The 15,023-nt window shown below is 45.7% G+C and overlaps 1 protein-coding gene across 1 annotated transcript; it reads left to right on the top strand.

Annotated features, from left to right (window-relative positions):
* Positions 1–69: 69 nt before the first annotated feature.
* On the top strand, positions 70–14,411 carry HMGN1 (high mobility group nucleosome binding domain 1). The gene is made up of 6 exons (XM_075912042.1): positions 70–333; positions 711–743; positions 827–856; positions 935–1,000; positions 4,488–4,619; positions 13,266–14,411. Exons 1-6 carry the CDS (start codon positions 319–321, stop codon positions 13,311–13,313), a joined length of 324 nt encoding a protein of 107 aa, XP_075768157.1. The 5' UTR covers positions 70–318; the 3' UTR covers positions 13,314–14,411.
* Positions 14,412–15,023: the final 612 nt, after the last annotated feature.

The raw sequence follows: 15,023 nt of genomic DNA, 5'->3' as shown, positions 1-15,023 counted from the left end.
CCCAGCCGCTGGCGCGATGGGCCCCGCCCCGTGCCCTGGAACAAGTGACAGGGCCCGCCCTAGGGGCTTGTTGTGATTCGAAAACAGCCCCGCGGGAGGCTCGGCCCAATGGGCGCGCCCCCTTCCCCCGCCCCCCCCCCCAATCCGGCTGGATCCTGTTGCGGAGCCGCTGGCGCTGATGGGATGGGGGGATGGGCGGGCTCCGAGCACTGCAGCGAGGAGACTCAGCTTGGCGGGCAGGCCGAGCGCGGGCAGTAGCGCAGACCTCAGGCGTTAGCAGCAGCCGGTTGTTGGTCGGAGGCCACCGCTCGCCTCGCCATGCCCAAGAGAAAGGTGAGGGAAGGAGCCGCAGGCTGCGCGCGCCCTGGGGCTCCTGGCGCCGCAGACTCGGCAGATGGACGCGCGGGCCTGGGGGAGCTTGGGTCTAATGGCGGCCTGGGGCATCGGCGGCCATGGGCGGGCCCGGCAGCCTAGCGCGGGGCGTTTCCCGGGCTCGAGGCCGCTGCGCCGTTCGAATTTTCTGTGGCCCCTAAACGCGAGAGCACTCGGGGGGTTCGAAATCCGAACGCGGCGGCGGGAAGGGGCGTGTGCGTCCTGACGTCACAGAGCCGAGACCGCCCCTGGAGAAAGAGAGGGTGGGTGCGGTGTTGCTGAGGGACTTGGGCTTTGCGCACGCGTGAACCTTCACTTCTGTGCTCGCTTCTTCGCAGGTGAACGCGGCCGAAGGGGAGGCGCGGGAGGAGGTAAGTGCCGGCTCCACGGGGGGGATGGGCCGGGATTGGATCCCGACGCCCCACTCTCACGCTGTCTCTGTCTCTCCCTCTAGCCCAAGAGGCGGTCTGCGCGCTTGTCTGCTGTAAGTATAGACGCCCCCGGCTGCCCCCTTCCTAGGCGCGGTGTGAGGGGCGAGCACTAAACCTGCCTCTCTCTGCAGAAACCTGCCCCCGCCAAAGCCGAACCCAAGCCAAAAAAGACGGCGGCGGCAGCAGCAGCAGCGAAGGTGAGTGAGAGACACCTGTGAATGGCACAGATCTACCGTTTGGGTGACAGGGCTGGCTCTAGGACAGATTTCATTTGGATGCCGCAATATTTAATGTTAACTGAAGGGAAAAGTGCCTATGTACTTGCATTTTAAAAGACTTCATAGAAGTGTATGGTTTGACTTAACAAAATATTTTTGAACTTGTATTCAGCCTTAATTCAGGGCATGTCTACATATATATTGTTGCAGCTGTACTGATGAAGTTTGTGAAGACACTTTGGTACATAGACATATTGTGAATTAGGGAAAATATCCACTTTCCTAGTGAACCAAGTCTTGGCTGAATTGAGTTTGACTATGTAAAATAAAGATTTTACGTTATAGCAATGCTGTTACAGTTGTGAAACAAGTGTTGTTCTGACACTATTTTCTATAAATGTACTTGTGATGCAAGTACATATAGTATATAACAGACCTAATCAGTAGACTTGTAGTATACAAATGAATTCAGACAGTTTTACTTGGGGTATCTGCCTTAAATCTTCAAATTAATTTTTTTTTCTAATTTCTTGACCTCGATTTTAGAAATAGACACATGAAGATTTGGTGAATTAGAAGTCTCTTACATTTTTATATAATACTGAATGCTTTAAATGGAAAAAGTAGGAAAGCTGTGAATAACTAAATGTGTGTATCTTGAATTCTGCTAATATTCTCAAAAAATGTGTTGATTCCAATGGCTATTCCATCCAGAAATCGATCTGCTGTTGTTCACTTATAGTATTTGTGTGTTAATACCAAGGGCACATTTAGACTGCCCACGGCTTTCAAAAGAAGATATGCAAATTTGGTGCAAATTTGCATATTTTCTTCCAATCCCGTTTTTGGAAGAGGTGGGTGTTTTTTGAAAGAAAAAAAAAACGGTCTAGACATGGTCCTTTCAAAAAATCCCTTTTTTCAAAAGAGCCCTTCTTCCTTAAAAAATGAGGTATACAGGGTTCTTTCGAAAGAACTGCGTCTAAACTGCCTCCCCCCACCCTCCGTTGAAAAAACTCTTCCGAAAATGGGATTGGAAGAAGATACACAAATTTCACTCAAAATTTGCATATCTTTTTGAAAGCCGTGGGCAGTCTAGACATGCCCCTGGAGTTGTATTGGATAAGTTCTGTTCTTTTTGCATAATGCTGTTTATACAAGAAAATGGGTGTGAAATTTTGAAGTACAGGCAGTCCCCGAGTTACGTGGATCCGACTTACGTCGGATCCACAGTTACAAACGGGGCCCTCCCTCTCCCTGGTCTACAGCAGACCAGGGAGAGGAAACAAAGCGGCGGAACACGCGGGCAGCGCACACGTGTCTGGGCTGTCTGCTGCCCTCGGGCTCCGTGGCTTTGCTCTGCTTTGCTCCCCGTCCCCCTGGTCTGTAGACCAGGGGGACGGGGAGCAAAGCAGAGCAAAGCGGGGGAGCACGCGGGCAGCAGGACAGCCACGGTGCGTCTGGGCTGTCCGCTCTCCGCGGCTTTGCTCTGCTTTGCTCCCCGTCCCCCTGGTCTGCAGACCAGGGGGACGGGGAGCAAAGCAGAGCAAAGCGGGGGAGCCCGAGGGCAGCAGGACAGTCACGGCGCGTCTGGGCTGTCCCGCTGCCCCCGTGCTCCACGGCTTTGCTCCGGACGCCTGTGGTACAGCAGCTGGGGTGCTGCCGGTTGGTCCCGTAGCGCCGCTCTGGGCGCTACTAGACCAACCTGGCAGCACCCCAGCTGCTCTGCCCCAGGTGTCCTGATTCAGCCACTGCTGGTCAGTGTCAGCAGCGGCTGAATCAGGACGCCTGGGGAAGAGCAGCTTGGGTGCTGCTGGGTTGGTCCAGTAGCACCGAGGAGTGGCGGCGCTACTGGACCAACCCAGCAGCACCCCAGCTGCTCTGCCCCAGGTGTCCCCAAGTCAGCCGCTGCTGAAACTGACCAGTGGCTGACTACAGGAAGCCCCTGCCCCGGGCTTCCTGGAATCAGCCGCTGATCAGTTTCAGCAGCAGCTGACTTGGGGATGCCTGGGGTTCTTAAGTTGAATCTGTATGTAAGTCAGAACTGGCGTCCAGATTCAGCAGCGGCTGAATCTGGACGCCAGTTCCGACTTACATACAGATTCAACTTAAGAACAAACCTACAGTCCCTATCTTGTACGTAACCCGGGGACTGCCTGTATAGCAGTGTCATATCTAAAAGATAGAATTTTTAGCTAAGTGAAGGTAGCGCATTCCCCTTAGCCTATTTTCTTACTAATACAGTATTGTTAATTGGTTTCTTATTGCTCTCGTCTAAAACACTAGTAAGTCTTAATCTGTTGTTCATTTATAGTTATTGGTATTAATACAATTAATATTAGACAAAAGTATTAAATTTTTACTTTTATGAAACTCAGCTGAGGCATTCTTTAGACTGCAACTAAATGATAAAGTTTGTTGGGAAACTTATACTGACTTTTACATAAAAGAATCCATCTGGTCAGAGAGAATCTCTGGCTTAATCATACGAGTTTGGGCAAAAATATACAACCTCCTTCCACTGATTGTGGAATGTGTTCTTGAAAATATTTTACTGTGCTATTAAATTACAACTAGGAGGCTGCGCCCCCTGCTCACTATGGTCATCAACCCCCCTCTCTCTGGCTACTGGTGAGGGCCGGGCCACAGCCGCACCAGCCCTGACTTTCTCCCCCTGGCCACGACCACAGCAATCCTGGCTCTGGCCATTACTGCTCCAGCTCTCCCTCAGCCACAGCCGCACCAGCCCTAGCTCTCCCCTTATCCGCCCTGGCTGCAGCTAGCCCCAGCTGTGTGTGCCACGGCGGCCACACCATGCCCAGCTCTGTCGTCCCATCCCATCCCATCCCATCCCCTGGTGGCTGGGCTGGCAGTGTGTGGTGGGGTCTTGGGCAGAAGGGGCAGGGCTGGGAGCTAGGCATTACCTGCCCATGCCTTTTCCCCTCCCCCCAGGCTGTGGATGCTGTGATGTGATGGCATCACTATGTTGTCCCAAAATAAATTTATTTTTATATATATATAGGGGGGAGAGGGGGAGGACAAAAGCTTGATGTGTTTTGGTGCTTCTGACGTAGAAGGGCTTGCATTATTTTTTGTTAAAATATTAGCATGATCAAGTCATAGACTTAGTAAATTGGTTAGTGCAACTCTACCAACATACTTAAGTTTCTCTTTTCCAACATGTATTTTCCTCAGTGTTAGGACTCTCAAACAGTTTGCCACTCATAGAAAAACATGTGGTGGTTGTGGCGTCTGAGAAATTGCTATTGACTTTCTTATAAATAGGTCAGACTGAAATCAAAAACTAAGTTCTCTTACTTCTGGAAGGGAGATGGTTTCTATATATTGTAAAACAAATTTTCATTGGCTATGGAGCACATCGTTTTTTTAGGTCTTTTTTTAATATTGAAAATTAAGAACCATCTTGTTTTAAAAGGTTATCTGAATTCCTACATTTACTTTATTGTAGGATAAATCTCAAGACAGGAAAACTCAATCAAAGGGGAAAAAGGGACCAAAAGGAAAACAGATTGAGGAGATTAACCAAGAAGAAACAAAGGACAATTTGCCTGCAGAAAATGGAGAAACAAATAGTGTGGAGGTAAAGTGGTAGCTTTAGTCTTAACCTAGACAAAAGATTGTCTCTTGAATATGAAGAGTTCGTATAATGTAATACACTAGTTAATCTACACATCTGTCGCCATCCAATTTGATTACAGCTCAAAAACCTTACATCAGATTGAGTTTCTGCAAAATGTCAGGTGTAAATGCGTATTGCAACCTAGGAGATTTAGCCATACATCTTCTATTAACTTTACTGGAAGATATGTAGGCATCAGAACAGCTGTGAAAATTAATTGGAATTTTTTAATCTGAAAACGTAAGATTTTCATTTTTATCACTCTATTTTCTGTGAAACTGCTTTCAGTAAAAACTCATAAGATTGCAGCCAAATGAGGCAATAGAGCCTCAATAGAAGTTGCAGTTTGCTACAGCTCTCGTGAAGCGCTATAACTGGTTTTAGACCAAAACCTTTGAGCAAAAAACTGTTTTCTGCAGAAAGCAAGAAATATCTCAATTCCATCATGTTAAAACTAATTTTTTTTAAAATAGTTGATAGAAAATTTTCTATCTCAGTGGCTTTATTCCAGACTATTCTGAAAAGCTTATATGGTTTCTGGCTTTCGTGGTTGCAAAGAAATACTCTAGAACCTATGACCTGCAATCTGGGCCTCTTCAAGTTTCAGTGCCCTTCCCCTTCTGGGAGGAGAGGAGTAGAGCACTGGCAGTCCCGAACCTTGGGGGCAGCCCCACTCACTCAGGGGCTGGAGTGAGAGCTATTATACTTCTTTTCCCCTCTCCCCCCTTGTTGGGAGCTTTTTCTCACTGGTGTGTGTGCCCCCCGCCTCCCATGAAAAAGATTCTTCATCTCTGTTCTAGAAAGATAATTGATGCAAATTCAGTAGACTTTTTAAAGTTATTTTCAGACTGTCTGCAGCATCAACTGGGGAGGACAGGTACCAGGGGGGCCAGAAATGATCTTCCCTAGGTAAACGTGTCACTGCTGAAAAATTCAGCAGTGACACGTTTACATTCGGAGAAGAGCAGGCTGGCTCCTGCCTGACCCCTGGCAGCTGCTGCCTCTGTATCAGCGGCAGCAGTGCAGGGGGGTGCATGTAACCATGAAGGTTAACAGATGGGGCCCAGTCTCATCAGTTAATGGTCTACAGGTTTACCTTTTCACATTCCTAGTACAAACCACAGCAGACTTGCTCTTTGAGGGACCCAAAATATTCACAGAGGGTATCGATAACTGCCTATACTCCCGAGTAGAGATGTTAAAATGTGGTTAATTGACTAGTTGAGTAGTCGGTGAAATTTCCATCAACTAGTCAATAGGCACTTCTGCATTCCTCCTTTGAAATGTACAAGAGCCCCAACGGAGGCTCTTGTACATTCCAAAGGAGGAATTCGGAACGCCGTGTACAGCCAAAGGCCCTTGGAAAGTCCTATTGACTCCGGGCTGCACGCGGAGTTTTGCATTCCTCCTTTGGAATGTACAAGAGTCCCCAGCAGGGGCTCTTGTGCATTTCAAAGCCATGGAGCCCAGGGTCAGCGGGGCACTGCCCATAATCCAGGGTCAGCTGGGGAAATGCTGTGCAGAGCCTGGGATCAGCTGGGGAGTCCCCAGCTGTCCTTGGGCTCCACGGTTGCCCCTTTGAAGTGCGCAGAGGAAGGGGCAGCTGCAGCAGAGCTGATCCCTGGTTCAGCTGTGCGGCGCTGCCTCTTTGAAACTCCAAGCACTTGGCGTGGCATTTCCCCAGAACCAAGGATAAGCTGGGGAATCCCCAGCTGACCCTGGGTCCATGGCCCTTTGGCATTTTAAAGGGGCAGCGCTGCTGCACAGCTGAGCGGCAGATCAGCTGTGCAGCGGCGGCCCCTTTGAAATGCTACCTTGGGGTTTCAAAATGGCAGTGCCTCACAGCTGATCCCTGGCTCAGCTGTGCGGTGCTGCTGCTTTAAAGTACCGCCCCCCCTTCTGCTTTTATCTCATAGAGGCAACAAGGGGGGTGAGGAATTGACTAATCAGCAGACTATCTGATAAGCAAATGCTTATCGGATAGTCGATTAGCCTTTAACATCCCTACTCCCGAGTTGCTCTCTGATCTCTCAGCATTTACATACCAGAGATGGAAAGATGCCTGAGAAAGTATCATGTTCCCCTGCAATCGTGACCACTGCTGTACACTTCCAGGGACACTATAATATTCAGCGCCAACAGTGGAAGTCCCCTACCAAATTCAGACAGACCAGTCCTCAAGGGGCTACTCCAGACACGCAACAATTTTGAAGATGATGTCGAGGCCCAAAAAAGCCTTCCCTTGTTAGTTATACTACCTATTTTTGACACACTATCAGAATGGCAACTGTTGTTTCCATCATGGAGCTTAATCACCTTGGACAAGTGGGTTCTAAAGATTGTCAGGGAAAGATATTCCATCCCTTTCTTTTCTATCCTTTCCTGCCATCCTCTCTCCTCAATCCCTCTTCAGGGATCCTTCTCATTAATCCATTGTATAAGAAGAAATAAATCTCTGCTGTGCTGGGAATCAGAAGCAGTTCCTTCCCGACATAGAGGACAGTGTTTTTATGCCCATTATTTTCAGATCCAGAAGAAATCTAGATCCTGAACCTTGAAAACCATCTTGAAGCACTGCAGTTTAGGTTACCCTCTCCACCATTAGCCCAGTACTAAAATACAGGGTCTGGCCATTGATCTCCCAGAGGCATATTTCCATATCATAGGATGCATTGCCAATAGACAGTTTCTCTGATTGATCATGGGCACTGACCAGTTCATCAGTGCAAGATACTGTCTTTTGGACTATCAGTGGCCTCTCAGGTATTCTTCAGAGTTCTTGAAGTAGTTGTTGCCTACCTAAGGAAACAAGGCATACTTAGATGACCCCACAACTTAGTCTTCTCAAGGCCACATCCGACACCAATGCTCTGTGCCCTCCAGGTGACAATTGACCTTTTTATGAATCTAGGCCTTGTGAACCTAGAGAAGTCTAATGGCAGTACAACATCTGGAGTCCACTGGCACCAGATAGATACTATAAAAGCCAGAGCCTCACAGATTTTATCCTTAGGGATATTGTATCCAAGGCACAAGCTTGCTCTCAGATTTCTGCCCTGGATATACCTCCAACTATTCAACCACATAGCAGAGGCCAGTTTTCTGGTAAAGCTCTAATGGTTATACATGCAGTGTTTTTAGGCACAGGTCCATACAGTATATATCCTTCACAAACAACCACAACAAGCTCTTATTTGTGCTGATGAGAGTCAAGGACTTAGAATTCTGTTGGACACAACCCAAGTGTTTCTGTGTTGGGGTTCCTTTCCTCTAACCAGTGCCAACTAGGGATGTTAGCATATAGTGGATTAACCCATAAAATAGGATTTATCGCTTAATCCTAACAACATGCACGCGCAGCCACCCCCCCCCTTTGCAGCTTCTATCAGAGGCAACAAGGTGGGGGGGGAGGTGGGAGCCAGAGCAGCCTCTCTCCGTGGGGAGCTTGGCCCCGCCTGTGGACAGGGGCTGCTGCTGCCTCAGAGGAAGAGGCAGCAGCACAAGGTGGCAGAGGGCTGCCCGGAAGTAGGGCCAAGAGTGCACTGGCTGCTGGCCCTACCCCTGATTAGTAATTGTATAATCACTAAAAATTATGGCTACACGATTATTAAAATAAACAATATCTAACATCCCTAGTGCCAACCATAATTCCAACACTCAACACCTCTCTAATCAGTTGGGAGGTGTACCTTCACGATCATAGCATGCAGGGCAGATGATCCTTAACCGAATCCACCCTACAAATCAATATCCTAAACCTACGAATGGTCCACAGTGCACTTCCTCCCACTGCTTGTATAGCCCAACATCAGTGTCATGATGGACTATAGCATCTGCATGTTTTACATCTACAAGTAAGATGTAGCAAGTTTCCACTCTTTATGCTCGAAGGCAGTGAAATTATGGAGCTGGTGCATTTAGTACATTACCATTTCAGCTGCATACCTCCCTTGAGATCAGTACACCACTGCAAATTCATTAAGGAAGAATCTCCTGCTCTCACATATGGGAATTGGCAGGGCTCAGCTGCGCTCTTCCGGGTTGCAGTCTACTTGCCACAGGCGAGTAGATTGCATTGTTTGTCGAGCCCTGGGAATTGGATACACGAATCCTTCAACTCACTTTCAGCTGCTGGGGATTACCCACCAGAGAATGGGTGTGGGTTGTTTGGTGTGTGTGGGTGTGTCTTTGTTCTTCTTTTTTTTGTTGTTTTTTTTTTTTTTATTTTTTATAAATATGTCACAAAATGCCTGCTGCCCTCAATTCTGCTGGAGAGCGGTACTGGGACGGGCCTCTCTGTGAGCTGTATTTATTGTCACATGGGATGCATCAAAGTGCTCCACAAGGTACAGGGGGAAACAAGCCCCTGTCATCCTTAAAACTCCCATTTGGCCACAACAGATTTGGTATACTTCCTTCCTGTGCATGATAGTATGCCAACTGATCTCTCCATCCAACTCCATGGTTCCTTTCACAGGATGCGGATTGCATCCCAGTGCATAGTGGGTTTGCTCCATCTCAAAACATTGATCTTTATGATTTCAGGATTTGGAAATAACCTGTTTGACACTGTTACACAGGGACTTTTGAACAGCAAGTGCAACATGACTAAAAGCATTTACTTTAATAAATTGACAAGATTTCAAGGCTAGTGTACATCCCTTGATGCAATAAGTACTCCACTACCATTTATCCTGGATTAATATTCCATTTTAAACTATTGGGATTATCTACCAGTTCCATCAGATGTATTTGGCAGCATTAACCACTTTTCACTGCTACATAAATGGCCATTCCCTCTTTCCACATCCCTCATGGGAGGATAAAGATTTTGAAGACTCTTCATGTGAGATGTGACCTGAGCCTCATCCTATTTTCTCTTATTAGACGTCTTTGCACTAAGGGCATGTGCCCTCGCATGTACTTATCAGTGAAAACTGCTTTTCTTGTCGTCATCACCCAATAGGTCAGCAAAATTGTGGCCCTTATGACACATTCCCCCATACATACTTTTTCATAAAGGCAAAGTTAGCCAACATCCAAGATTTTTCCCCAACGCTCCATCATCTTCCCATTTCAACCTATTCATTTTTCTTGCTTCTTCTCAAAGCCTTCTAGCAACCAACAGGAGGTAGCACTGCACACCCTAGATGTTAGGCGAGCGTTAGCTTTTTACCTGGACAGCACCAAATCGTTCAAAAAATCACCCTATTTATTCTTTTCAGTGACTGAGGGTGCAGCCATCTTTCTAAGCAATGTTTTTCCAAGTGGATTTTGCAGTGTATACATCTAGCCCACCAATTACACAATCAACTTCCTACTGTAGTTAGAGCACATTCTACCTGTTCAGTTTCCACTTCCATTGCCTTTCTCATTAATATCCCCATTACTGACATTTTAAAAGCAGCCAAATTGCTGTCAACAGACACTCGCTACGCCATTCCAACTCCACCACAGATGCTCTCTCAGAACACACTGTCTTATCTGAAATAAATACTGCTCTGAATCCCCAATCTTCCCACTAGAGCACTGCTTTCTAGTCACCTACAGTGCAGCACCCATAGGGACATCACTTGAAGAAGACGAGAAGGTTAAATTGGCACAGAAAAACTTTCTCCAGATCAGGGTGAGGCACATCAACAACGTTAAAGAAACTTGTAATGTGTGTCTCCTGGTCATCTGCTGGTATTGTGGATGAATAGGCTGTTCTAAAACCTTTCATTGGCACTAAATAAATTCAGTTAATATGCTATATTTATTTTTAAAGGTCACATGTATGTAGTAATCTTCTTGAAAAAATACAGTTAATTGCCTATTTACATGGTGTAGATTTTAATTTTTCAAAAAAAGAGCTGGATACATTCATGGAAGATAGACGCATCAATGGTTGTTAGCCATGGTAGACAGTGATATAAAATCATGCTCTGAAGGGTCCCTAGCCTTTGTTTGCCAAAAGCTAGGAATGGGCATCAGGGGATGGATCACTTGATGATGACCTATTTAGTTCCTCTGAAGTACCTGGTATTAGCCACTGTCGGAAGACAGGATATTGAGTTAAATGAACCATTAGTCTGACCGGCTGTGTCTACACTGGCATGAATTTCCGGAACTGCTTAAAACGGAATACTATTCCGTTTTCAGTTTTTCTGGAAAAGGAGTGTCTACATTGGCAGGCTGCTTTTCCAGAAAAGCCCTTTTTCCGGTAAAGTGTCTGTGGCCAATGTAGACGCGCTTTTCCGGAAAAGAGCCCCGATCGCCATTTTCGCGATCGGGGCTTTTTTCCGGAAAAGACTACTGGGCTGTCTACACTGGCCCTTTTCCGGAACAGTGTTCTGGAATAAGGACTTATGCCCGAGCGGGAGCAGAATAGTTTTTCTGGAATAGCGGCTGATTTTTGTACAGTAGAGCGTCGTTGCTTTTCTGGAAATTCAAGGGCCAGTGTAGACAGCTCGCAGCTTATTCCGGAAAAGCAGCTGATTTTCCGGAATAAGTGGCCCAGTGTAGACACAGCCACCCCGTATGGCTATTATTTTCTTAAACTTGTATGAATTCATTCTTTTGAAGTTAAGGGCCAAAATATTGACTTTGATCTAGACACAGTGCAGTTCTGCTACTATTAGTCTGGGTGTCTAATTAAATATCTGCAAAGATACACTTCTAAATTTAGGAATCGCAGAATCATAGAATATTAGGACTGAAAGGGACCTTGAGAGGTCATTGAGTCCAGTCCCCTGCCCTCATGGCAGGACCCAGTAATGTCTAGACCATCCCTTGTAGACCTTTATCTAACCTACTCTTAAATATCTCCAGAGATGGAGATTCCACAACATCCCTAGGCAATTTATTCCAGTGTTTAACCACCCTGACAGTTAGGCACTTTTTCCTAATGTCCAACCTAAACCTCCCTTGCTGCAGTTTAAGCTCATTGCTGCTTGTTCTACCCTCAGAGGCCAAGATGAATAAGTTTTCTCCCTGCTCCTTGTGACACCCTTGTAGATACCTGAAAACGGCTATCATGTCCCCTCTTAATCTTCTCTTTTCCAAACTAAACAGCCTTCCTTATAGGTCATGTTCTCTAGATGTTTAATCATTCTTGTTGCTCTTCTCTGAATCTTCTATGACATGATCACTTTGTCTTAAAACATGACAAATCTTAAAATGAAATACTGCAGTGTAGAATAATATAGGCAAATGTCTGTTTTCCAAAGAGCTGCTGTTCTACAGGATCTTAGCTTCCTAGTGAGGGGAGAGAATACTCTTTAAGAATAAGTATTTTGACCTTTTTATGGCAGCCATTACTGAAATTGGCTCCTTTTTTTTTTTTAAGGCCCCTTCACCTTTTAAGTCTTGAACTGGAATTACATGAGTCTAGAGTACATATGATGTGCAGACGTCCTTTCCTTTAAGTTGATTTGTGTTGTAGAACACTATCATAAGAGACTGAAACTGGTTAATTAATGACTGGTTACCATTAGGGATGTTAGCAGGTAATGGAATAGCTGACTAACCACATGAATTCTTAGTGGTTAGTCAACTATTCTATAGTCCCTGAGGGTGGAGCTGGCAGCCAGTGCGCTCTCCCCCACTCAAGGGGAGCCTTGTCACCCCAGATCGCACCTGGCACCCTGCTGTATCAGAGGCAGCAGCGCAGGGTGCCAGGTGCAAACTGGTCCATGAGGGGAGCCAGTTTAAAATCCAGCACCCCTCATGGATCGGCTGCCTGCTGCCCCATGCTGCTGCCTCTGTTACAGCAGCCTGGGGTGGCAGCAACCCTTGTTTGGGGTCGGGGGGAGGGGGTGTCTGAACTCCCTGCGAAGAGAGGCTTCTGAGGAGTGGGGAGACTGCCACGATGCAGCCTCTGTCCGCAGCAGCCCCAGCTGGCTGTGGACAGAGCGACCCTGTGGATAGACTGCTCCGTCTCCCACTGAGCAGCCTCTGTCTGAACTAAGCCTGGGCCCACTACGGGCAGGTGCTGCTCTGGCAGCAGCCCCTGTCTGCAGGGGGTGGGTCCGAGCTCCCTGTAGACAAAAGCCTCTCTGTGGCAAGCCTGGGCCCACCGCGGGCAAGGGCTGCTGCTGTGAAGCAGCCTCTGCCTGCAGCAGGTCCAGGCTCGCTGCAGATAGGCTGCTTCGCAGCAGCCTCCCCTGGAACTCTTCTCCCCTCATGTGACTGCCTCTGATAGAGGCAGTGGTGGGGGATGCGGCACCGCAGCTAGTGCTGGAGGAAACCGGGTTTTAAGCTGGCTCCCCATCCTCCAGCTCCTGCTTCTCCCCCTCCTCCCTTGCAGCCTTTGATACAGAGGCAGCAAGGGGAAGGGGAATATGAGTTATTAACTAGATTAACCGATAACTCTAGGCTTATTGGTTAATTGTCTAGTTGACGACTCATTGACATCCCTAGTTACAACCCTGGATTAAAATGTGTGAAAAATTAATGATCCTAAACATTTGATCATTTTGCTCTAAGATATACCTGATTTGTTAATTTTTTTCTGAAGCTACCATACTTTTTTTTTTTAAACTGTTAATCTTGTGCGTGAACTAAAACATTGAGATTTTCAGGGAACTGTTATACTAAATGTTCTTTATTCTCCCTCCCCTTTTTCAGGCTCCGGGGTCTGATGCAGCAAGAGAGAAAGAAGCCAAGTCTCAGTAATATCTCTACCAAGTCTTTCTCAGTGGTCCGAGTACCTGCTTTCCTTGTACAATTCAGAGGAATATTTTTATCAACTATTTTGTAAATGCAGATTTTTAGTAGTTTTAGAAAACACACTTTTAAAAAGGAGGAAGTGCTGCCACAGTCCCCCTTTTTTAGATTAGATAAGTGTATATGCTTTTTTTAAAGAGGTAAAATAATCTACTGGTTGTCTGTTTCCTGTATAGCCAGAAAATAATGGAATGTTGGATTAGGGAGAGGCTTTGTAATCTTCATTACTTAACATTCCATAGACTGTGAGGAACAGGTTTTTATATCCCATTAGATGAAGCTTGAGACAGACAAAATTTTGTAATCATAAGTAGTTAAAATGTTAATACATTTTTAACTTATCTATATCGGCTATATAGAGTTACTTCTAAATGAAACTGTCGCTTGGTGTTGGTTCTCCCTTTCGGAATTGTGTATTATCTGTGACAGTCATTTTTAGTAGTGGTTTTATTTTTTTCCAGTAACTTGTAATTGGGTTATGAAAGATTGGAAACCTTTATTGGGTGTGTAGGGAGATGGATGTTACTCAACCCAGGTCTATATTACAAACCTATATCGGTATAACTCTGCTGCTCAAGGATTTGGAAAATGTACCGCCTCTTCCCCAAGCAACACAGTTATACTAACTACACTCATGTTTCCAGAACTATGTCAATGGGAGAGCTTCTGCCATCCACATAGCTACTGCCCGTTGGGGGAAGCTGAGTTCATTTGCCATGGGAGAAACTCTCCTGTAGGCATAGATAGCATTTTTTCTAATCCTTATAATGGCACAACTACATGTGCACATGGTTTGCTGCAGTGCTGTAGCCCTGAAGAGGTAAAAAACTCTGTATAACAGACCTAATTTCGTATGACAGTATGCAAGGTACTAGTACATCATGTCCAATTTTAAAGGATAGTTTTGTTAATGCAAGTTAAGATGAAGTCCATTAAAACGACAGTTTTATACAAGATTAAAAGAATAAACAATTGTACAAATTATTCATAATGTGTCTATGTAGTGATCACCAAACTAGAGCTAATAAAATTTTAGTTATAAAAAGACATGGCTGTTGTAGCGTCCATGTTGACTAAAGTGATTCATGTAACTCATATAGAAGTCCATTTATAGGATTTTGTTTTTTCTTTGAGAATCATTGATATTTTAATTGTATATTCAAAGTGAATGTTAATGTGACTCCAGAAGTTGGGATGGAGAGGGATTTTTTTTTTTAATTGCTGTGTGTCTAGTTGTAGTTTTACTTGGGTTGACCACTTGGAATGCTGATACCTTAATTAAATTTGAGATTGCAGGGCCTCATCACCACAGGCATGGGAAAGCCCTTGGAATCCCATCCCTTAATATTTTGTGTTCTTAAAATCTCATTTTCATGGCTTCATTTGGTCACCTTCAGGGGTTAGAAGGGAATTTGCCCCGCTGCCCATTCCCTCCCCCCCCCCGCCCCCGCCAATCCCTTGATGTATTTTTTTTTTCCTCTTAACTGTAAAGCATCAAATGGGCAGGGTTGGCAAATTACTTGAGAACTAGTTTAGAATAGGGCACTAGTAAATATCAGGGGAAAATAAAATTATTGGACCTATACAAATGAAAAATACTAAAATATTTAGCAATTTGAAAATAGATTTGCAGAATATATTATGCTTAATTTTGATTAT

This window comes from Pelodiscus sinensis, chromosome 1 (assembly GCF_049634645.1).
Source record: "Pelodiscus sinensis isolate JC-2024 chromosome 1, ASM4963464v1, whole genome shotgun sequence".
Classification (NCBI taxonomy): Eukaryota; Metazoa; Chordata; order Testudines; family Trionychidae; genus Pelodiscus; species Pelodiscus sinensis.
The sequence above is the reverse complement of the archived record's forward strand: the minus strand, read 5'-3'. Positions and strand labels throughout refer to the sequence as shown.

Coding starts and splice junctions, on each gene's coding strand:
- HMGN1 (XM_075912042.1), top strand. Junction 744..826: donor AAGGGGAGGCGCGGGAGGAG/GTAAGTGCCGGC, acceptor CTCTCCCTCTAG/CCCAAGAGGCGGTCTGCGCG. Junction 857..934: donor GGTCTGCGCGCTTGTCTGCT/GTAAGTATAGAC, acceptor CTCTCTCTGCAG/AAACCTGCCCCCGCCAAAGC.